This window comes from Perognathus longimembris, chromosome 10 (genome assembly GCF_023159225.1).
Source record: "Perognathus longimembris pacificus isolate PPM17 chromosome 10, ASM2315922v1, whole genome shotgun sequence".
NCBI classification, from domain to species: domain Eukaryota; kingdom Metazoa; phylum Chordata; class Mammalia; order Rodentia; family Heteromyidae; genus Perognathus; species Perognathus longimembris.
This window is the reverse complement of record NC_063170.1, coordinates 66568122-66593256: the sequence shown is the minus strand read 5'-3', so window position 1 is coordinate 66593256 and position 25135 is coordinate 66568122. Positions and strand designations below refer to the sequence as shown.

Genomic DNA, 25135 nt, shown 5'->3' with positions numbered 1-25135 from the left:
TATAGCAAACATCTCTTCCTAAGAAGGATATTTCCCCCTCCCTTTTCCAAATGAGGAGAGATTAACATGCTCTGAATTTTGTTAAAGCACATTAACAAAGCCCCTTCAACTGCCCCAGTTTTTATAGGTGGCTTTTTTCCCAGCCATTATTTGGCTTAACTTAATAGCCCTTTAAATTCTCCCTACTGCTTTGCTTTCATATTCAGTATTGGATTTAACAGTTTTCAAGCACTTGTGCCTTATTATTCACAGTCAATACAAACTATTTACTACACCAAGTACAGTGCTTTGCTACCCTTGGGAGAGTTTGTAGGCCCCTGAGATTGGATATTGCTTGAATAAAAAAAGGAAACCTTAGTTTCAGTCTTTGTTTAACTGCCTTCTTCTAGGTAGGCAAGGGACCAAGTCAATACTCTCTTAAATAGTAAAGACAAATGAACAGTTCCTTCATCCTTATGATGAGGGAGTAAATAAACATGGTCCTAAACAAGAAAGAAAGGAGGTGGTGGAGAGATCACAGAACATTTTGTTATGGCAACATGTGGTAGAGGACTCTAAAGTGTTACCACTTTAGATGTTTGTGACTTTCCCTGCTCTTGATCAATTTATTCCATTTCACATGTTCAAATTCCCCTTCCTGGCTTCCCTTTCTTGCTAGCCTTCTATTGCACTCTCTTACTGAATAATAATATCACTGTGTTTTCGTCCATCTCTTGCTTGAGTTCTCAAATCTTCTTCCTTACTTTCATGTGTTTTGTTCATGTCTCCAGAAATTTGTGAACACTTGTGGTCCTTTCTTTCCATATTTCTTCACCTGTTCTTGGTAGAAGTTCTTTTCATCAATACGGGACACATAAACATATACATTTTCATGGTCAACAGAGAGTCAGAGAAGACGAGGGCTATAAATAGCAGTTACAAACCCTAACCACTCATTTTCTATATATGAGACAATAGGAAGAAAGTAGCAGAAAAATAATATGTTCTCATTCCTATTTAGCATCCTGGCTAGTTAGTTAACACTACCAATTCAGTTAGCTCTGTCTCCTGCCTCTGTACTTAGCTATACAGTCAAGAGTGGTCAGATCACACACACACACACACACACACACACACACACACACACACACACATTGACATACACATACATGCACAAAAACATATACTGTCTCTATGGCAATGTATAAATCAATACAAACTGATCACAAAGATCCTAGAAGTAAAATCCTATGATATGAAGAAAGCAAAATATCTACTATGGTAAGTTCTTCATAACCTTTTGTTCTCTCAGTATGCTTTGGCATGATGTCATAGGCAAAATCAGCTTGAAATTTTGGAGGAGAGAATAACAATTGTTCTGCATCCTTTTTTTCTTCAAACAATTTTGTTGCTTTCAGAAAATGGGAAAGTCTAGGAAGATACTCTAGAGATCCACAAGACCTCAGCGCTCATTCATAAAACTCTGTGGTGAGCTCATGACCTTTGAGGGTAGGTGGTAAGAGAGCCATGGAATGACATATACTATGATCAAGAGCCCTTCATCCTCTATTAAATCTAGTTTAACCAGGCGTTGGCCAAAAGTACCCAGATTGAAGAGTTATTGGTATCTTTGTCAGGTTCCCTGTAGCCACCATCATTGGTTCATCACCACAGTGTAGCTGAGCTGAACCTGAACAGACTCAGATCTATTTTTGTATGTAGAATGTGCACATCTTATAAACTCGCGTATTAATCTGTAGGGTTTTGGCCTGGGAAGAAGGAAGCTATACCTATTTTTTGTTTGTTTGACAACTAAAACTACCTTACTGGGTCCGGATTATTTTGTTTTGGTTTTGGTTTTCCTTGAGGAGTTTTTCTTCCAAAAATATGCTCTATTGTCAAACAAGTGGACTTTGAGAAGGTGACAAAATGGTCCATCTTCATTGCTCAGAGAAATGAGATCCCCCTGCCATTTGCATAGGAAAGCTCTTGCCGCACCATGCTTCTATAAGCTGGTGGGTGCTCTCTGTTCCCTTATTCATCAAGGGTTTGGTCTCAAAGGCCTGTGCTTTGCATAGAAACGGCATTGTGGTTCAAGCCAGTATTTTTGTTCTTGGTGTTTTCTTCCATCATCAAGCAAAACTCCTGTTACATGAGTGCAACCTTTCAGGTAGGCAACAAAAGGGCGAGGAAGGTCAAATCTAATTTGGAGTCAGAACAAGTGTAACTCAGATCTTTTCAGCTTTGAGATGTATGGTTTATCGCAAACAAAGAATTCATTCCACCTTGAATCAAACCGTAAAATCCTTTTATGTTGAGTCCAGAGATTTTTGTTTTTGTTTTTGGCTATTTCTTCACATGATACAGAATTCAGGAAGCAAGCTGTTCTCGAGACCCATTGCAAAGTCACCACCAATCGTGAGGGCCATTAGAGTGATCTGAAAATTCACTCTTCATTACATATAGCTTCCTGTTGTTAATGACTAGGGCAAAGATGAGGGCATGCTGGTCCAGGACCCCTGTTGACTAAGAGGAAGATGTTCAGGACAGCCTACTCTGTAAGATATAGGGAATTTTGAAGGCAAAGAGCTGAAAGCAATTTGGACATGTTCTTCACTGAAGACTCAGGAGTAGCTAAGGATTTTATTCAACACACCATTTGATGGGCCAGTACAGAAGTGAGGAAAATGCCAGGGATTCCTTGGCTCGTCAGACAACAGAGAAACCAAAAACTACAGAAGTGTTTTTTGGCCCAGGAGATAGGGGAGAGTTGCCAAGTTCTGGAGACTTACCCTAGATCTGCCCCCAAATATTGGGCAGCCAGTAAGACCATAGCTGGTTCTCCCAAACCTGGGATTCTATCACCATTCTACTGAAAGGAGGAGAAGGAGCAACACATGCAGCTAAGAAATACCAAGGACTCTTTTTTTCCCTATAAATTCATAATAAAAGCAGTTATAAAAAGCCATACAAGGAGATTAAAATTCTACATTTCACAGAAGCCGTGCACCTGTGAGCACTTTGGCCTTAAACAATTTGTTATGTTAGGTGAGCCAAGAATCCAGCTGTTGGCAAAACATGTACAAAATGCACATTTAAAGGGTGAAAATGTAGATGGCAAATTGGGTTTGTACTATTTATATCTGGGTGTTTAGCTCGGGCAAAGACATAAGCATGTATTCTGAATACTGCAGAGTTCTTCTAGTCCAGAATAACCTAATATGAATACATACCCAGCATGAAAAAGAAATAGGCAGAGCCAACAAACAACAACAACAAACCAGCAAACATTACAAACAATACCAACAAAAAAAGCAAGCAACACAAACCGGAAAACATAAAACAAACAACAACTCTTGGCAAGACAGGAAAATCTGCTTGTCCTGACAGAAGATATAGTCCATTTCTGGTTTGTTTTCTAAGATATTTCATAGCTTTGATTCCACGCCTCCGCCTGGCTTAATACATTTCTCACTTCACTTTCTGGGGCCATGGCACTGTAAATGCATAGAGCTGCAAGGACATTGATCCATCTGGTGGGGGAAAGGAAAAACCTTGTTCCTCTCTGTAACCATGCACAGTGGTTGCACGCACGGTGGCTAGAGCAAAGCAATGGCCTTTTCTACACAGTCACAAGGACCTCTTCCCTGTTCTCTGAGTCAGAGTAGAAAATGCTGCATGAATATTTACTGTTCTATTACATTCTACCATTGCTTTTTATAACACACCTTAATTTCATCTTTTCCATGACCTATTTGGCTTTTTATTCTTTTTAGACAGTTCTTACTATGGTTCTGTAAAGTTGTGTATCCTTACATATACCGAAGGTAGCATTTTCTCTCAAGTATTTATTAAAGCCCTAGAGATAATGAGTGATTCCCTACGATATCACGGTTAGTAACCATAGAACACAGGCATCATTTCTACATGGCATCTAAAGTTTAGGAAGAGAGGACTACCATAGAGACATTGTAATGTGCTGTTTTGCCTCTCCAAACACCCACCTGTCACCATTCGGCCTGATGGACAGTCTTAAGCCTGCCACCCCTGAGCCTTCTTCACATAACATTCTGAGTTACTCCTCAAGACTTGCAGAAGAAAACAAAAACTCTTGATTTTTCAAGACTCTTCTCAATATAACTGTGGCTTACTTTTCAGCCATATTTTGTACCAGGCCCTCGCGCAGTTGGCAATTCCTCACTGATTCTGACATACAACCGTCTAAAGAGTTGTTTGAGGATTTGCAAACCTTAGGCAAAGAACCAAGTGCCAGAGCTACAATGGCACATACAGACATATTTTCACAGAGACAAATTACATGTAGGTACCATCATAGAGCGTTATCTGCGGATGCTTGAAAGCAAGAAAAAAGACTACTACATTCCTCTCTGATGGAATCCAATGGCCACGGATGGTACTATTGAGAGGAAAAGTTTGAAGAAGTGGACTAAATTCAAGATGGCGGAGTGTAGGGCTATGTTGCAGAATGAATTATTGGCAGCTCACCCTGTGTCTGCCATTTTGTTCCTCTCTCACCATCTCCTTGTGGTCTTCCTCCTCATTATCATTCAGCCATTATTTCACACATTATCTCCCCTTAGGTGATCGCTCAATCATCGCTCATCCCCACACAGAAATGCCCACTGTTTTCCTTCTTACCACTCTATGTTTTTGAGGGTGAGAAAATGTTCATCTCCATCCTTTTGTTTCCTTGATACCTAGTACAAAGCTAGGAATATAATAGATACATATTTCTGAGTGAAAAGGAGTAGTGATAGTTAAAATACTATCTTTTGCCCTTGCAATCCATCTGCAAATACACTAGTCTGTGCTGGGAGATAGATAGGCGATCTTCTGTATTAAGGAATGAAAATAATTCAAAGCCTCGCGATGTAAACGTAAGTGACTCAGGGGATCCTTATCTCTTCCAGATAACACAGAGAGGGGCCAGCAGTAGGCAGAACCACAACCTGACTTGTTTTATAAAAACTGACGTGTATCATTCAACCTTCTGGGGAGAATCATTAATTACACTGGAGTGGAGAGAGAGAAAAAAAGAAATGCAAATATTTGATCCCTATTGAGAGAGTGGATGGAGCTTCATTTAACCTGCAAAAGCATGCTTTAGGGAAACTGTTGAGACGTGATTCATCGGCAAAGGGATGAGACACTGTTGTCAGGAAAGAAATTGACTTTGCCCCCTTGCACAGTGTCTTACTTTAGTAATAAATCTTTTAAATGCAAGAAGAGAGCAAATTCTAATTACCAAAGAAGGAAATATGAAAGAAAGGGGCAAACATTTATGAAAGCCAGGGAAAAAAACGCTGAGTACTTACACATACTCTTGGATATGTTAATATTTCACTTATTATTAATGGGTAGTGTTCTCTCGGAAAGCTCTTTTAGCAAGAAAGAACAGATGCTAATTGTGATATGATGGTGAAGAAAATAAGATCTCTACACAAGAGGAACTTCAATGAAAAGAGCAGACTTACAGCATCTTTTTGAATTTCCTGGCTAAAAGCTGGAACTATTCTGCATACATTATGTGCAAACATCAACCCCCAAAGAAAGGACACACACTTTGGCCACCAACCAGCAGCTACCAATCTACGAAGACTTCCCACTGGGGACAAGGCCCGTACCTTCCACAGTTGCTCGCTTGGGCTGGATGGTGATGGCCCCCTCTGCGATGTCTTCGTGCTGGTGCAGTGGGTTTATTTTCGATCCCCAGCTGTCGGATCCAACCCAGAGGAAGTGGCCCACTTGATCCGCTCTTTTTGCTGCTGCGAGGATCTGCCTGTGAAAAGGAGCGCAATAAGGTAAATCACGCTGAATGCAGACATGAGCAGGAGCATTCTCAGAATTAAGTAGAAAGAAAGGAAACTCACGTCCCCCCAAAGTAGGCAATTGCAAAAATAAATAAATAAATAAACAAAAGGATGTCCATGGAATCATATCTCTCACTCATAAAGAGAGCTTGTAAACTAATAAAAAATGTCCAAGCACCACCAAATAATGGTGGCTCAGGATTATAATCCTAACTACTCGGGGGACAGAGATCTGAGGAGTGCTGTTCAGAGTCAACCTGGGGCAGAAAGTGCGTGAAACTCTTATCCCAAATTCACCACTCAAAAGCCAGAAGTGGAACTGTGGCTCAAGTATTAGAGTACCATCCTAAGCAAAAACCTAAGGGGCAGCTCCTAAACCCTAAGTTCAAGTCCTGGTACTCTCATAAGCATTATGCCAAAGCAGCTTGAGCAAAATAGGCATAGAACATTAAATGAAGAAATACAGATGGCCAGTAACTAAGATATTGATATTTGTATCCTTTGGAAAGGATACAAATGGAAATTAGAGTTAGATACACACGTCGCCTTTCTATCAGCCAAGTTTTTGTGTTTTGTTTTATGAATTTTGGCTTGGGGCTGGAGAAATGAGTACTGTCACTCAGAGTTATTGATAAATATCATTTCTAGAAAGCAACATATCAAGATAAATCACAGTATTTAAGCCAGTTATCAAATATGAACAGAATTCTCTGTTAAGAATGAAAAAATTCAATCTATTTATGGAGGAAAAACACATTTTGTAAGTAGCAAAGACAATAAAAATTAATGAAAGACGCAAAGGGAAATTAGTTATTAATGGAAAAGTTATTGAAATGATATTTTGGAAGAGCAAGAGACAGATAAAAGTTAATTACATTTTCGGAACACACACAAAATTTATGTCTGAACTTCTTTGGTGGCTAACACTACTGGAAGTGCCTTTTGGCACTTGATCATAACAGGTATGGTAGAGATGCAAAGTGCAATATGGGAGAATTGGTTGTATATGAAAAGGCAAAAACTGAGCTTACTTCCTCTTCTGGACAGGAAATAGCATGCAAATTTCTTTCTTTTTTTCTTTTGCCAGTCTTTGGGACTTGGACTCAGGGCCTGAGCACTGTCCCTGGCTTCTTTTTGCTCAAGGCTAGCACTCTACCACTTGAGCCACAGTGCCACTATACATGTGGTGCTGAGGAATCGAACCTAGGGCTTCATATGTACAAGGAAAGCACTCTTGCCACTAGGCCATATTCCCAGCCCCTGCAAATTTCTTAAGACAATTGTAAAAAACAGATATTAATATTGTGGACACCAAAGTGACGAAGGGTAGATGCAAGGCAGTGTGTTAAACATGGAGTGTAGAGAAGGAATGGGTAAAGGCCAATATATTAAGTACTGAAATGGGAAGGCGTTCTTGGAAAACTACACTGAAGCTTATGGAATGCTATGAACCATGAATATGTTGATTACAGAAGAAAGTGATTTTTCTGGAAAGTTCCTACCAAAAAGATCATAGAGACTGACATAGAATGGCCAGCTTGGTGTCAGGCCTGTTCATCCAGAGCTCTGTCGGTGAGGCCTGTCCATCTGCATAGAGGTCTTACATGCCTTCTACAAATGTGAATTGCCAGAACCTTCCATAATTATTGAAAATCTCCATGGTGAAAGGCAAAATTTAGCTAGAAAACTTAACCAGCATAAAAATGGGGAGAATATAAAGCACATTACAAAATATGACATCTTTGGAGGTAATAAAGATGTTCTAAAAGCTTTCTGAGAGAAAATAATAGTGCAGAGAAACAAGAAGTAGAAAATCAATCTCTCAGGAGCAAAAAGAAAAAAATAGATGAAGGATAATACATGCAGTAACTCCAAAATTGTGAAGAAAAACGATTTCTTAAAATTCTAGTGTTCAACCCATAAAGTATCACAAGGCAAAGAGAACTTCTGTGTCCCCAGTGGGTCTTGTACATTTGTTTCTATAGCCAGTTAGAGCCTCACACAAGTTTTAAGGGTCCTGTAAATCTTCTGGGGTTGATGGTTCATGCCAACAATCCAAGCTACTTAGGAGACTGAGATCTAAGGATCTTGGTTTGAAATCAACCTGGACAGGCAAATTTTAGAGACTCCAATAAGTGCCAAAACTTGAGGCATGGCTCAAGTGGTAGAGTGCCATCTGTGAGTTATAAAGCTGAGTGAAAAGTCAAAGCCTCAGTACCTGCACACCCAGGCACAAAATTCTCCAACTAAATAGTCACTACTAACATTTGCTCTAAGTCATTGTTAAGCCAGGTAAGATTTACTTAAAAGTAAATGTAAGATCATTCCTTAATACCTCAACTGTTAATAAAGTGGGGAGTTAGACTAAAAACACTTTTAGACAATAAATACACAAAAAGTTTTCGTCAAATGATGAGTAAAAGATAATGTATGAACCAATGCAATAGTGATACTTGCAAGACAATAAGTTGGAAATTAACTGTACAACTCAGGGGAAGTGGATTGGGGGAGAAAGAAGGTAGGAGAAAAACTAAAGACAGGATAGCATGTTTGATAAGATATGTATTCATTACCTTACGTATGTAACTGTAATCCCTCTGTACATCACCTTTACAGTAATAAATCAATAAATAAATTAAGACATTGAAGAACAGATAAATTTCAATAGGGAGAGAAACAATATGATGAGAAAAGTTCACAAGAGATTTAATTTGAATATGTTACAAGATCAATCAAACAATTTAAGGAGGCAATGTGTAAAACGTTAAATATAAGGTGCCGTGTGGTGGGGGTACACTTGTAATCCCAGCTCCATGGGAAGTAGAGATTAAAGGACACTGGTTATAGGCAAGCTCAAGCAAAAAAAATCTTAGCAAGTTCTCTATGCACGAAAACAAACTGAACATGATGGCATACTTGTAATCTCAGCTTTACAGTTGGTAGATGTAGGAGGCTCACATTCCAAGGTTGGCCCCAGGCAAAAGTGAGACTTTATCTGACAAATAAATTAAAGCAAACATAAACTGGAGGTGTTGCTGAAGTGGTAGGTGCTTGCCAAGCAAACAGAACGCCCTGTTCCAACCCCAAATGCTTAGATAGTTAGACAGACAGGCAGACAGACAGACAGACAGACAGACAGACAGACACACACACACACATATATACATACATACATACATACATACATACATACATACATATATACATGGATGGATGGATAGAATAGTGAAGCAGAGCTGAACTTTAAATCATTAATGAAACTTGGCAAAGCTTACACTTAGGTTGTTAGGAGGATCAAGCATTCCATTCACTCATCTGATGCCATTTATTAACGATCAACAAACAAACTGACCACCAGAATAGGTATTAAAGCTTTTACAGAGTAACGTAGAATACTGATCATGATTTTTAGGATATCAATAATAAAAAAATTATACCACTGACATAAACTAGGGAATTGTATTGGCATGAGGAATTTCCTAGAGCAATATCAGGGAAGGCTTCCTTGGCAAACTAGACAGTAGAGGTGGCTTTGGAATGAGGACGTCAGGAAGGAAAAGCCTTCTAGGTAGACAGAAGAGATGGCACCAGAGCTGCCAGGGTAGATACTGAAGCAGGCCAACTCTGGTCCTTTCTAATTAGATGAGAGGAGGAATGTAGAGCAAGACCAGATAACCCTGTGGAGAGTGGGAAAGAACTTTCATCTCATCCATAGGGGAACTGAGTCATAAAGGAGTTGGTAGCTTCTGGAAGGAACTTGTGCAAGGACTTAAGTCCCCAAATACAGTCACATTTAAATATGTCAAAATGTCCCATTACATTCCCGCTGTCAGAGCTTCAGACTGGGATGATGGGTGGATTCAGGTGTGTTGTGTGTTATGCATGGAGTACAGAAAGACAAACAAGTACAAGGCTGGTGAGAACCACAGAAGAAAAATCTGACTAAGAAGGAACAATGGTCCAGGCCTTTCAATTTTACTCAATGAAAGACACTGGTAGCTCATGCCTGTAATCCTAGTTACTCGGGAAGCTGAGATCTGAAGATCATGGTTTGAAGCCAGACTGGGTAGGAAACTCTGTGAGACTCTTAGCACCAATAAACTACTCAAAAAAAAAAGCTGGAAGTGGCACTGTGGCTCAAGTGGTAGAGTGTTTGCCTTGAGCAAAAGAAGCTCAGGGACAGTGCCCAGGCCCAGAGTTCAAGCCCCAGGATTGGAAAAAAAAATGCTCACCTTAAAATTCAGTGACACATGGCTTTGAACTTCAAGACAGACAAAGACTGAAGCCACAACTCTTTCATACTGGTCAAGGTCAAACTGCATACATGACATATGTCTCTGGGAGAAATCATTCATAATTTTTAAGGACACACACATCTTTGTCCTTGTACTGACATGCAGGGGCAGCTGTGATAAAATACTGAGTGGTGACAAGACAGGGACAGAATAGACACGTGGAAGAAGGTTCATTATGCTTGAAGATAGGAAAGCAGAGGCAAATACAGAATGTCCCCGGGGGTGGGGGTGGGGGGCAGGAATCACACACAGAAAAGTGATAATGGGCATTTTACCTGAAGGGGAAAACTTATCGGCAAGTAGACAGATGGATGACATTCACAGGATGGATGGCATTCACTTTAGCCTGGACACTTACTCGGGTGTGTCGGATAACTTTTTAAGCATACGCCATTACCTCTAATTCAAAGGCGAGAACGATCCTGAGCCGAGAACTGGTGGCTTGTGCCTCTCATCCTAACTATGCAGGAGGTCGAGAGATTGGCTGGATCCTCACTCAAGTCCAGCCAGGGCAAAAAGTCTACGCGAGGCCGTCTCACACAATAGGTGGGCTCCGTGATCTGTCCACAAGGCTGTGATTGGGAAGATCAAAGTCCCAGGGCAGCCCGGGCTAAGATTCCACCAGATCCCATCTCAACAGAACAAATATGGGCTTGGTAACTCACGTCTCTCATCCACCCCAGAAACAGCAGGAAGCACTGGCAGTAGGATCATCATCTAGAGCTTTATTGGGGCCAAAAGTGAGATGCTGTCTCAAAGATATGAAAACTGGAGGTATGAATCAAGTAGCGGAGTACATGCCTAGCAAAGGTGAAATCCTGAGCTTACATGTTTTTACTGCCTAAAAGAAGGAAAGAAAAAGAGTAAGGGAAAGAGGAGGAAAGAAGAAAGATTGTAAGCCTGGATGGTAGTGAGAACAGGAAGAATGTGCTTGAATGCTAGTGCAATATGGATTGCCTACCAATGCAAGAACTAGTGAGAAAGGAAAATCAAGATTACAAGTGGATTTTGGGGTCTGAGGGAGATCACAGTAAGGAGAGGTAAAGGACGAGTAGACTGGAGGATGCAGTGTTTTCAGCACAAAAAAGTTTAAGACATTAGCAAGAATTATAAGACTTTTTTCTTCTGTGTTTTTATGAAGCATTCTTTAGATACCATCATACTATAGTTGGGTATGGTTTTAATAAAGCTAACATTTAAAAGATCTGGATCCCACCTGCTTGATTAGCTAGGACTACAGGTGTGAGCCACCTGAGCCTGTCATAGCCATTGTTCTTCATTTTGCCAATATTTCAAAACCTATTTTCTGATACAAAAGCGTCTAGGACCAGCAACACGCTGCTACTTCCGTGTTGATTATATCAGCCTGTGTTGTGACGGAGAGCTTTGATCAGGTGTCCTCTCTTCCCCTTGACCAGCCAGGATCTAGATCTTCCTACGTTCCCCGAGCTACAACATGCACCCACTAAGGAGTGTTCCCCGTCATCCTTACTTTATATCCTCATCGTTGGCAAAAATCACGACGGCCCTGGAGTTGGGGGTGTCCAGGAGCTGTTTGATAATCCTGTCAAAGTCGATGGTCCTGTCTTTGCGCTCCTGGGGGATTCTCACGGACTGGGCAATGCAGAGCCCACCTGTTCAGGAAAAGAAAAGCAGAAAGTCAATGAAGTGCCTGCATCGGTTATCAAAGAGACCAGGCCAGGTAGCTGGGGGAGTGAAGGAAGATTCCAATTCTGCACAGTTGGCAGTGAGCTTCAGGGGCTGGGGCTGGAACGTATGTTTTTTTTTTGTTGTTGTTGTTGTTTTTTACAAATCATTTGTTTTGTAAAACAAAACTTTATCGACCGCACTGTACATACCCAAACCATTAAATGTTGTACCCGTGTTATTTCATTTCACCCTCTTGAAAACAATGGCAACTGTTGTTCACTGTCGCCCATGCTGTGTCAGGGAAAGGGAGGAGTGAACGAATCTTTGGACTTTCCACCTCTCAGAGTCATTCTAGTACTTAGTAACATGAATTTCAAGTTGGAGAAATACGTGGCACTCCACCAATCAATGGGTCTGGTTCGTCATAGTCTACATTTTCCTTTGTAGTGGCTCCAGGATGTAGGAATCTCCACAACACGCTTTAAGAACTACTGATGTAGCCAGGCACATATGGCTCATGTCTGTAATCCTAGCCACTCAAAAAGACTGAGATCCGAGGATTATGGTTTGAAGCCAGCCCAGGCAGAAACGTCCATGGGACTCTTATCTTGATTAAACCTAGAGAAAACCTAGAAGTCAAATTATGGATACAGTGGTAGCGTACCAGCCTTGAATAAAAGCTAAGGGAGATAATAAATCAATAAAATTAAATAAATAAATAATACTAAAGGAGAGTGCCATGGCCCTGAATTGAAGTACACGAACCAGCACACACACACACACACACACACACACACACACACACACACACACACACAGGGAAGGAAGAGGAGAGTTGGTAGGGGAGGCAAGAAGAGGGGAAGGAAGGGAAACCCAAAAGGAAAGAAAGAAGGGAAGCAGGGAGGGAGGGAAGGTGGGAGGAAGGGAAGGAAAGAATGCTGATATGGAAAAAGAATAGACAATGTATTTGTAGGAAAAATTGTATTGATCATTCAAAGGAGAGTTGAGTTAGAGGCAGAAACAAGAGGGATGCTTTTCTGTCTCTGTAATGCACTTGGGACATATCTGTAGTAAATAATCATATGCCTACTGCACAGACAACTGGGTGGGTATTGCTAGGCTTCCACAAACTGAAAAATATAAACTCTGTCCCCTTCCCAATGAAAGCTCTGTGACACTTATGTCTCCACAAGTGTTTGCTGACACCAGTGGTATTCAACTACCAATGTACATGAAGTCTTCTCTGAGGCTTCCATAAAATGTATGTCTAACACTTCCATCACTCAACTTGACCCAGTTGACATTTCTAGAACCATCCGCACCATGAGAGAAGATTCCATGTTTTGTAGAGAAGGAAAGTGCTTGCATATATTTGTCCCTATCGGTTATCATTTTCTTCAGAGAAGAAGTAGATCTGGTGACACCACATGGCGATAAGAAGAGCTAGGCTGGTTGTTGACTTTGCCATACCATCATTCAGCAATACAAACAATGTCTCCCTTGAAACATGGTTTATTCTGAGACTAGAGCAAGGCACAGACAAGATTTACCCTGGATCATCATTCAATGTCAGGAAGAAAGAAGTGTCTGAAAAAAATAAAGGAAAACCCTAGTTATACAAGAAGTATACAAGAAGTAAATCACTATGGACAATAAAATGATACCAATGAATTATTATCCAAAGAATAGAGTCTATCCAGCAATCTATGAACTCCTATCACTGCAAAAAAAGTGTCAGAATGCACAAGTGAATGCATGAGAAAAGAGATTAGACATTCCCTTGCAGGATGTTTCCAAAACAACCGTCTGGAGGCGATAAGGGGAAATCATATTCTATCACTAAACCATTGCAATAATGATTAGAAGCAGAACATTTATATTACCTCAACGTATATCCCCACAAAATACATATCCATCACTCTATGGGTTGAATACATGCCCACCATTTTGATACCTTTTCTTTGCAAGGCCCTCGAGGGGAGCTGCTCTTGAGGGGAGGTTGAAGTATCATGGGTTAGAGCCAGACACCCAATGTGAGTGTGCAAACATGTTCCCAGGTGAGCCAGGTGCTAAAGCTAACACCTGTAATCCTAGTTACTCAGAAAGCTAACATATGAGGATTGTAGTTTGAAGCCAGCCCAGGCAGGAAAGTCTGTAAGACTGTTATTTCCAATGAACTACTAAAAAGCCACCAGTGGAGCTGTGGCCCAAGTGGTAGAAGAGGAAGCTTTGAGTGAAAAAGCAAAGCAAGAGCTTGAAGCCCTAAATTCAGGCTCTAGTATGCACGGAAACACACACACACACACACAGACACACACACACACACACACACACATTTCCACGAGATGCTATACACATTGTTTCTCTGAGGACCAGTCTTTGAAAGCCATGCAACAAGAGAATGCGGCCAGTAGCCAGGGATTTGATTTTGATCAATGTTCTTAGGTGCCATCAGCATGTCTGCTGTAGCCACCTTGGAAGGATCAGGCTTTGTGCACTAAGAGTCTGACCACACTTCTGGGGGAGCCATGAGTATGGTGAGTGAGGAAGGGGACAGATCCTTGGGCTTGGTGATAAAAACTACATGGTGATCATGGTGATGCAGAATAAGGGTGGCAATGGCTACTACTAACTCGATGCTGTAATTCCTCCCAATCTGGAAGTCTTCAGGCAGCAGGGAGGGATGAATGAAACCATCTGCAAACTGTCCTGGGGGCTGCTGGAGAGAAAAATAAAATACAGCAACGTTACCACCTCTCAGCAGGAAAATCGGAATCACTTTGGATGGCAGGCCAGCTTCCCATCAGGATTCAATTACAGCTGAGTGATTAAGCAAATGAGAGCAAACTCCATTTGGCGATGTGATTAGCAGAGGGGCGGACACACTCACAGATTGAGCGCTCACCTGGCCCAGATCAGCGGAACTGATGCATGGGGTTTTACGACTCCAGGAGATGTCCAGACCTTTCTGGGAAATGGCCCACAGGTGAACAAAACCAAATAAATGAACAGAAGAGAGATGATTAACATGTAATTGGAAGGAACATGTCCAGAAAGGTAAAAGGTAGAAAAAGAAAGCTTGGAGAAACAGAAGACAAGTGAACGTGTGTGTGTGTGTGTGTGTGTGTGTGTGTGTGTGTGTGTGTGTGTGTATGTATGTCTACTGGTACTTGGACCTGAATTCAAAAATCTAGGTGCTCTCCTAAATTTAGCCTTTTGACTCAAGGCGGGTGTTCTACCATTTGGTTCACAACTCCATTTTTGCCTTTTGCTGATTAACTGGAGATAAGTTCCTCATGGACTTTGCTGCTTAGGCTAGCTTTGAACTGTAATCTTTAGATTTCAGACTCTTGAGTAGCTAGGATTTTAGGCACGAGCCAATGATGCTGGCTAGACCCCAACTTTTAAGGGGCATTTCCTTTGTCTCTATAATATAATTGGAGTTTGTATCAATTGGCCATGCAAGCCACCAATTAATTCACATACATGTGGAGACGGTCTCATCAGAGATGGCACAAGCAAAGAACCATCTCATGGACAAGACCGCTCCGTTCAGGCACCTCAGCTCTGACTGAGAAAGCCCCCTTTCAGTGGTTTAAGGAGATACAAGCAGCTGAGATAAGGGAAAGAAATCAATCTGTCTTTTGATTTGGAACTGAAAACTGGTCAGTTTTCTGTCTGCCTGTGGAAAGGGGACAATCCATAAACAGCAAGAAGGAATCTTAGGAGTCAGTGCTCAGATTTCTTCTCATAAAATACCTTTCGCTCTCAAGTGAATATGGATTCCTTACCATCTTGAAAGCAGAGGTAAAAGCCAAGTAATTTACAGTATGCAGCTCCATCCTGTAAAAGCTTCTGCTCTGTATTGTGCTACCGATGATGCCGTCTGTTATTTCGATATGTTCATTCAATGTAGAAAATACTGTGATTATGATGTACACGATTCAGCAGGCTTGTTTGAAAGAATAATATATGTCAGCAGTAGAACCTTTAGGATAACAAGGAAGCATGGGTCCATTTGGCTGAAGAATGATATTTACCATAGTTGGAAAAGTAGTAGCACTGAGTGTAGGCCACATGTCAGATGCCATTTCCAGACATTTGATCTCCTAATATATTTAACTATTCACCCCATTCCACGAGGCAGGATGAAATGGTCATTCACCCCAGGTGAATGTAAGATTAATACTCAGGTCTTGATTCCCAATACTTAGTGACAAAAATAGTGCTATTTTCCACAGATACTCCAAAAGTTAATAATAGGAGGGGTACATGTGGTGGTGGTGGTGGTGGGGGGGTCATGATAGACCTAACATCTTTTCTGAGGAATAATCCAAGGCTATATGGAAGGAATTCAATCTCAGATGGAATGTTGCCCATCCGTGAAGGAAGAATCCTTTGGATGTGAAAGGTGGACTTGGACAAGAAAGGTCATTGGGAATGAGATTGCCCAGCCATCATCCCATCCCCGCCAGTGAGATTCCTGGCTTTGCGTAGCTGGGGAGGTGTGTAAGCTGGAGTAACAGTTTATTACTGGTCATCCCAGGGGCCAGTTCTATGCATTTCAGACTCTTTACATGGAAGAATAGTCCTGAGGTCCGCAAGTTGGTCAGAAATGTGCGGTAAACAGTCCTGGAAATTTTTAGTATTTCTTTTCTTAAAGAGAAAGGGAAAGGGAGAGAGAGAGAGAAATAGGTATGGTTTTTCCTCCATTAATGTGCACCGTATGATACCAGGAGCCATTAACATCCTTTAGGTACCACTAGTCCATGAGTAAAAGGGTGAAAACTGACTCTGAAATTGAAAAGTCACAAATATGTACAGAATGAGCCTTGAAATCAGGCTTTACCAAGCAGAGATAGCAGTGTCACCAGTTAGATACTTCCAGATTTGAGAGCAAAGAACAATCCTTCTGTGTAAACTACCTATAGCCAGTTTTCTTTTAGACACAACTATATTTAATCCTTAATCAACTTTGCCTTCAAAGAATTCCTACAGTAGTAGACAAAGGAGAGAAAAATCCCTCAATGTGGGGGTTATGTCAAAAACATTACAAATCAAGAGATGGGAGGAATTATCCACAGTGGAGACACAGAGGGCAGAAAAGCAGCTGGTATCTGCCTACATCTGTGGGTAGATGGAAGACAACAAGTGGAAGGGTGGAAGTAGTCACACAGAATGGCAAACAGAATCTGGGGTTAACAGAGGGGTAGGCAAAGATTTTGGTCATAAAGGCGTGCCTACTGGAAACCTGAGAGTTAGCAGTTCATGATCCTTGATCTTTACTACTTGTCAATTCTTCATGATCTTTGAGATATCCAGATCTTCTTTGGATTTCAAGAAGAAAAGGAATGAAGGAAAGAAGGGAAGGAGGGAGGGAGAGAGGGAAGACCTGTAAAATGATCAGAAGCTAGATTATAGGAAGAATTCATTTTAAAGAGCATGGATAAATGAGTTGGGGTCACACTGCATGGAATTTTGAAAGATAAACTACAGAATTTGGAATAAAAAATAATGCTTCTTGCTTGTGCACTGCCTGAAAGGTCACACCTCTCATTCAGAGCAGAAATGAGACACTATTTATCTATGTTAAAAAGCAGTTTCTTCATTCTATCTCGCAGCCAAGAAACGTTGGCTAGCAAGTCTCCATTAAACATGCTGATCCATTTCAGTGCCATAGTATGGCCTGAGAGTCATTTGCATTCTGCTGTAGTACACATAGAAGCTTCAAGCAATCTTGGACAAAGGTCTCTGTGTTCTAACAGATTTCACCTTATATCCTAAGGACTAAAAAAAAAATATTTAGCACAACCCTCCCATCCTACAGAGAAAGAAACCCACCCAGAAAGGAAATAAACCAATTGTGCATCAGAGTTCAGGCTGATTTTAAGCAGTGATGACTGTCACTCTGATATTCTTTTACTTTATGATGTAACACCAAGCTCATGCTCAAATTCCTCATTCATTCATTTAATAGATATTTGCTAAGCAGCTGCCATATTTCAAGAGCTTCTGGCATTACTGGCATATAGAAACCCACGCAAGACATACATCCCTCTTGCTTGCCCAGGGATGCATCGCAGTAGGGTAACTTTCCTCTTTCAAAATCTTTTTCAAGACCAAGATGCTCTCTGCACATGCTCTGAGCTTAACTTACAACCAAATCCCCAGTCGAGACTATCAAGTTCCTCCCAACAGCTGGCATCTTAGCAGGTTGTGAGTGTGTTAATCAAGAATGTGCTCTGACTCAGGAAGCTGTTGGTAGGCAAGCTGTTCCTTTCCCTCAACAAGAACTAGGAAATTGGCTGGTTTTTATTTTACTTTATCTCTATATTTTTTCACAGTGACTGTATTTCCTGTGGCTCCACTCCTTTCCCCCCACCCCCCTCCCCCAGTCAAAAGCAATTGTCATTTGTCACTAGGTAGCTCCTGTGGAAAGGTGTCCCCATACATAATGAAAAGGAGGTTGGTCCCCAAATCTGAAACATGGCTGGTGTTTCTACATGACTGTTTTGCTTTCAATCCATTCTTGCTTGGATGTGTGTAGGGGAACTAGTTCAAGGTATCCTAGGATTCCTTTTAAATCTTGAAAATTAGGAGATAATAGAATCATGTCTGTGTGGGGGCTACATATGAGGTTCTAAAGACCAGCTCTGAATTTGTGAATGTATTTTGTCTAATCATCCACATGCACATTTATTCCAGTACCATACTTCAAACATTTTCTAAACATTTACATTCTCATTCAAGAGTGACCTAACAAGTACTTTATTTCATTGAAGTAACGCTTTCCTTTTTCCATGATAACTGGTTTTCTTGCTTCTAAAGGCTTTTTAATGGCACTGCCTAATTTTCTTATAATTATATAGTAAGGTTATTTGGTGGTTATTTGGTAGTGGTCATTGAACCTAGGGCTATAAGCCTACCAAGCACAAGTTCCACATTGTATCTACTCCAATTTTATTTGAATATAACCAAGAACTAAAAGTTAGAACTGCGGGTATGGGTCCACTTCTAGATGAGAGGACTAGACCCTGGAAGTTAAGTTCATTTGTCCAATTTGACATAGCTTAAATTCAGGACTAAGGAAAAAGAAAGTGTGAACTCTTGATCCGCCATCCAGAGACACGTTCTTACCAGCTGTGATGTAATTTCTGTCACCTTCTAGCCCTCACTCCTTTCTCTACCACTTTTCCTCCCACGGATCAATAAAACAGAATTAATTCAATGTTTTTAACTCCTGTGTGAATTCTAGGCATTTGAAGTCCCTGAATGATAGGTATATTTCTTAACTGTTTTATAATGAAGTCTTACTGCTTAATGAACCAAGGCCAGATATTTTAACTCGACACCTCTAGTCAAAGATACCCTTAGAGAAGGAACTGGTTGGATCCTCATCCTTGTGAAAGAAATGGGGATAATGTATACTTACATACTCATGCTTGTTGTGTTTGGTAGATGAACTGTTTTAAATACCCAGAATTTAGTTTTATACATAAACATAAAGAATGCATTACATTCATGGAATTATATCATGATTCCAGATGAAAGCTTGTATGTATATCCAAATTAGAAAGATAGGATTAGTTGTATTGAATTCATGACCTTTACATTCCCAAGGAAAAACTGAGCTTTAAAAATTCTATTTGTTCAGTGTTTTTCCCCCTGTAGCTCTCGGCTCTGTTCCCCTTAGCTTCTTTGTGAAGACATATCAATCTTGCAGCAAACTAACACCTGTGCTAAGGACTACAAATATCAATAAAAACCATCTTTAAGGAGTTTGAGCATTTATCATTTTTAAGGAAACCTTGCTATCTATCAGTGTATATGTCTCAAACGAAAGAAGAGGAAGCAAATGAATCCACATTTTAATGACTACAAATGTGTCTTTTTCATCATTTCCACAAGGCCCACAAATGATTCATCTCCTTCCTCATTGAGGAGTGTAATCTTTAAGGCTTTATATCAGTGTATAGTTCTGTAAGTACAGCAGAGGGGCATTCTTGTTACCATCATAGTCTTCCTCTCTCTCTGGATCAAAGTGATTGGTTGTACATAAAAGCCTTGCCAAGTTCTAAGAGATTGATAGTAGGAGGTGCAGAGTTCATTGAGTTTTCTAAGTGCATAGGATAGGATGAGACATTTGACACAAGATTCTTCCATCTCTCCCATAATGATCCGCCTTTCAGGAGTCCTGTTCACCTTCTCCATGAGTTCCTTAGAGATTTCCCACTAATTGCCCGCACTGAAAGAATCCAGAAAGCTTAGAAATTCAACATTTAGAGACTAAAAGATTTCTCTACAGCCATACCACCCTGAATGCGCCCTATCTTGTCTGATCTTGGAAGCTAAGCAGGGTCAGGCCTGGTTAGTACTTGGATGGGAGACTCAAAGATTTTTTGCAGTAAATTATGAAGCAATTATGACTTGGATTTTCAAAACAGATGTGGGCTTCCTGGATAAGTGTAATCAGAAATTCAGCTTTATTTACCTCTTTCCAATATGATCAATCCTGCCTGTCTAGGGGGCAATTAATCTGTATCTAGGCCTCAGGAACAGATTCAGCTTCAACTATTTCTCAAAAAACTTTCCTAATGTTATACCTGATAAAACATAGGTCCATTCAATAAAGGTACTATGGCTAATACTAAACCAAGAAGGCCTTTTCTTTTCCCCTTTAAAATCATTTGCAAATATACTTGTCATTTGTGGCAAATTCATTGTCAGTATGTTTTATAATAGAAATGAAACACAGTACATTCAAAAGATAAATGAAATTACCCCCTTAGTGACCTCAATATGTATGTGATCGTCAGCTTACAATAGTCTTGAAAAGAAAATGGAAGAGACAGTCATGCAGAGAACCTCAGATCCTAGAAGGAGACCTGAATAGTTAAAATAAAACATGAGCAGCTTTCAGGGCCTTATGTTTGGAATTATAAAAAAAAAAATTTAGAAGAATGGCAGACAATAAGGCATTATGCTCACCTTTGTCATTGCATATTCAAAGGGTTATTGAGACTTTAGCAAAAGAAAGAAAAGCTATGTTTTATGCATATAAATGAATCCAATGCTTTTGAAGTATCTGGGTCCACAAATCAATTGCTTCTGATAAAGAGTTCCAGGTTAGCATCAGAGCAACACCCACAAGAAAAGGATGTAAAAGAAGGGATATCTGTAGATATTATACAACTTCTACCCAGTGGAGAGTAAGTGAAAAAATCACAGGAATCTTAGGTTTAACAGTTATCCTGAATTGCATTTTGAGATGTGATCAAATAACACATTGGCAATTCAATCAGAAGTTCGACCTTTAAGATAATATGTTAAGAATATAACACATTACTTCGTAACAGTGAATCCATACCCAGGATTATATCTGCATTGTTTCACTCTTGACAATATTATTAATTAAGCAGAAAGGGATGATATTGTTCAAGATATATTGTACAGATACACATGCACTCTACATGTTGACGGATAAATTGAAATCCTATGTACAACTATTTAAAGGCAATAATAAACAAACAGGAGAATTAGAAGAAACATAGTTTCACCCAGAACCCAATATATACTCAGAAACTAAGTATAAGAATTTGAACTATACTAGGAATCTGTACAAGAAAAGAAATAAAACCTCAAAGGAGTTTTTTGGAAAGTAGAGACATCTAAATTTCAGCATTACCTGGCATGCATATAGTCTAGCCACTGTGGTTTAGGTGTTTTTTGAGGCACAGGCGTCAGTAGATACACACCGTGACAGTGTTGTACCCCAAATTCACTGTTCTCCAACACTAGTAATTTGGGGGTCACCTTCTCTGAGCATTTAGAGCTCTGCACAAGACCTTACCTCATCCTTTCATACAACTGTTACTCAATCAGGCTACACATGAACACAACATGTTTCCTCAGAGACATTCAGTGATAGCGTAAGTAGGACTGGTTAGGTTATACAGAGTACCATAGAGCTGGGAATTTTTAAAAAGTTATTATCTTTAAGTAGTTATACAAAAAGGTTTCAATCCATTGTGTTGGTTTATATGTTTCTCAGTGTCAGCCCTTCCATCATTCGCCTTCACTCCCAACCCCATCCACTCCACTTTTCACATGCATACATTGAAAGCCATAACTGTATTTGCCCAGGCTTCCTTTCCCCATTGGTCTGTTCCCCTTCACATCCACCCCGCCCTGCCCCCACCAAGTGATACAATTACAGCTTCCTGGTACTCATCTTGATAAATTATAAGTTCACATTCATAGAAGTTATACCCTGCACCCACCAGAACTCGTCCCCTGTGTTTCCCATACTTCATCTTATTTGTGTATGTCTATATTGACCCCATTTACTTTATATAAAGAAACTAGTAGGAGTTAATGGCTTATTACCTTAGCTATGTGATAGCCCCTTTGTGTGTGTGTGTGTGTGTGTGTGTGTGTGTGTGCATGAGTGTGTATGTGTATGTGTATGTGTGTATACCAGTATTAGGGCTTGAACTTAGGGTCTAGGTACCATTCCTTAGCTTGTTTTCCTGAGGCTAGTGTTCTACCATTTGACCACATCTCTATTTCTTGCTTTTGGGTGGTTATTTAGAGATAAGCTTGCATATCTTGGACACAAAATGAATTAAGATTGTTGTCACCTGCTTATGCTTCTGTTCATTATTGCTCATTTAACTTTATGATTATTATGGAGGATAATTTGATAACACACATTAGGGAATTTTTTAAATTACTTGGAGTAAAAGAGGATAACCCTGAGTTGCATGAGAATTTTATTTTAGAAATGAGCATAGGAAGATAGAATGTTCTTTTTCCCAAGACAACAATAAGTAAGTAAATTAAAGCTGTTTCCAAAACAGAGGTAGGTATACAGCAAAAAAATAATAATAATAATTTCCTCCTCATATTGAAGCAGAATGTGACAGCAGCCATATTGTAGAAGGAAAATAGAGCCAGGGAAGAAAATCTCAACTTAAGTTTCCTGTCCAGTGTCCTACAGAGAGTTGATAGAACACAGCTTATAATTTTTTTAAGAAAAGAAGAAACTACAATTTCTAAGTTCATTTAGTCTGCTGTCTGCCAACATAGCCCTCTGCATTCAAAGAAGTTGATGCATTGCCTTCTGTTATTTAGGTGCTGTTGTACTAGTTTAAAATTAGTCAGTCCATTCTGACTATTAATATTGGCACTCAATAATGTTCAGATATAAGATAGAGCTCTGGTATACAAACACATCCACTCACACTCCCCGCCTCCCGCAGTCTCTGTTCCTAAGACGTCATCCCCTGGTACTCTCATAATCAGTAGTCTATAACTACATGTATCTGCAATTATGCACATTGTGATTCCACTTAGCTAATTATACCTATGGAAATTAGCCTGTTTCTCTTAATTTCCTTCAAAATTCATTTTTCTATAGCAACTTAATTGTGTTATTAGGCTGCCACAGAGACAAAGAGTTGATTATGTGCCCCCTTTCAAGAAAGATAGGCACTGCTGTTCTAGTTGGATTTATAAAGGTGTACACAGCACTTTTAATTAAAAGACCTCATTTCCAGAATTGCATTAATATATCATTTAAATCAGCTTTCGTGTAAAATTAGATTTATTAGAATTTCAAAATAAAGTATTAGATCAGGAAACTCCTTCAAGAAAATCTTCAAAATAAAAAAAATATCCTGCAGAAGTATTTATGTGAGTCAACAAATCTTCTATGAACTTTTCCTCTGGCAGAGAAATCCATGCATAGAAACTTATAGAATCTTCCAGCAATTTGGCTCAGGTTATATCTTTATAGATATTCTTTTGATTGGGTTTTTTTTTACAACTGTATTTTTTTGTGTTTTCTTTTTTGGTACTGGGGCTCGAACCCAGGATGTTGCACTTGCTAGGCAAGCGCTTTGCCACTGAGCTACATCCCAGCCCTATAGATATTCTTTTGAAATAATACCCTTGGTAAAGGTATTTCTGCCAAATAAGGTCCCCAAAGCCTTTAAAATAAATTCTTTACCCAACTACATGTTATTCAAATACTTTTCCTTGGTTTGCACTCAACAGTAAGTCTCTTTTTTCCCCTAGTAGTGGGGGCTTGATCTTAGGGCCTTGCACTCTTGCTAAGCTTTATCACTTAAGGCTGGCCCTCTGCCACTTTAAGCCACAGCTCCACTTCTGACTTTTTGATGGTTATTTGGAGTAAAGAGCTTCAAAGACTTTTCTGCCCAGGCTGGCTTTACTCATGAGCCTTCGATCTCAGCCTCCCTCTTAGCTAACATTATAGGTATGTTTTGTTTAAAGACAGAAAGTTTTAGGCAGTCTATAAGAGCCACCAAGAGTGTTGCTTTGCAACACTCAATGTTCAATTTAGTTTTAGAAACCCTTACACAGTACTTCATCTGGGCTTGAGGGGACACAGTCTTGAGAACTTGATAAACTATACAGCTCTGATGTTATAGGTTAGCACTTCCGAATGTGTGATGCACATCATCAAATGTGTTGGAGGTTTGGAAAGTGCAGACTAATGCACTAAGGATCTGTGGAGGAGCCTGACGTTCTTCTCTCCGTTTCTAACATGCTTTTAGGGCAAGCCGCTATCTGTTCTTCTCCTAAAAAGGTGCCCTTGCTTTCTTAGGACAGCTTTAGTATAAGAAAAGTCCTATGAAATTTACCATAAGAAAATTACTGGCTTTACATGATGACCTTTTAAAGAAATTAGTAAGCACTACCCATCTATCAGTATTTATGACAGACATTTTTATAATGTGCAGATAAGAGGAAACATCATAACTACTTGGAGGCTCCCATTTCCAACATTATAGGTATAATCCACATCATTATTTAGACAGGAGACATATGAGGCAAAAAATAGAGGTATTAGAAACATTATCCTTCCCTTCTTTCCTTCCTTCTTTCCTTCCTTCCTTCCTTCCTTCCTTCCTTCCTTCCTTCCTTCCTTCCTTCCTTCCTTCCTTCCTTCCTCCCTCCCTCCCTCCTCCTTCCTTCCTTCCTTCTTTCACTCTTCTCCCTCCTTCCCTCCCTTCCCTTCACCTTCCTTTCCTCCTTTTTCTGTTCTACTCATTTAAACATATTTATCCACTTAGTACTCTGACAAACATTCAAATACTTTCAGTTTAATCAAAAGTCCCATTTAAAAAAAAAACAATATCAACAAACCTCTTTTAGTTCTACATAAAGACCTTGGCTTACATATAAAACGATAATTTGGAGATTTCTGCCTCATTTTCTTTTTAAAGTGGTATTTTGGATCAGTTACTATTTTGAATGCTTCACACTATCTTTAGAGACTTTGGGGCTCCTGGAACCAGGAAGTCTCATCAACTACCCTCCCTCTAGTCTCCCCGAGGAAGGGGGAAAGAACTTAAA

General features: G+C 39.9%; 1 protein-coding gene across 3 annotated transcripts in view; it reads right to left on the bottom strand.

Annotated features, from left to right (window-relative positions):
* Nucleotides 1-25135, bottom strand: part of Grm7 (glutamate metabotropic receptor 7) — a 547225-nt gene that overhangs the window by 246010 nt on the left and 276080 nt on the right. For all 3 annotated transcript variants that reach the window (XM_048356200.1, XM_048356199.1, XM_048356201.1), the window contains exons 3-4: nucleotides 11598-11739; nucleotides 5625-5779 (exon numbers count right to left, since the gene is read on the bottom strand). In XM_048356200.1, coding sequence (XP_048212157.1) covers nucleotides 5625-5779; nucleotides 11598-11739 — 297 coding nt within the window. The remainder of the gene's footprint in view (nucleotides 1-5624; nucleotides 5780-11597; nucleotides 11740-25135) is intronic.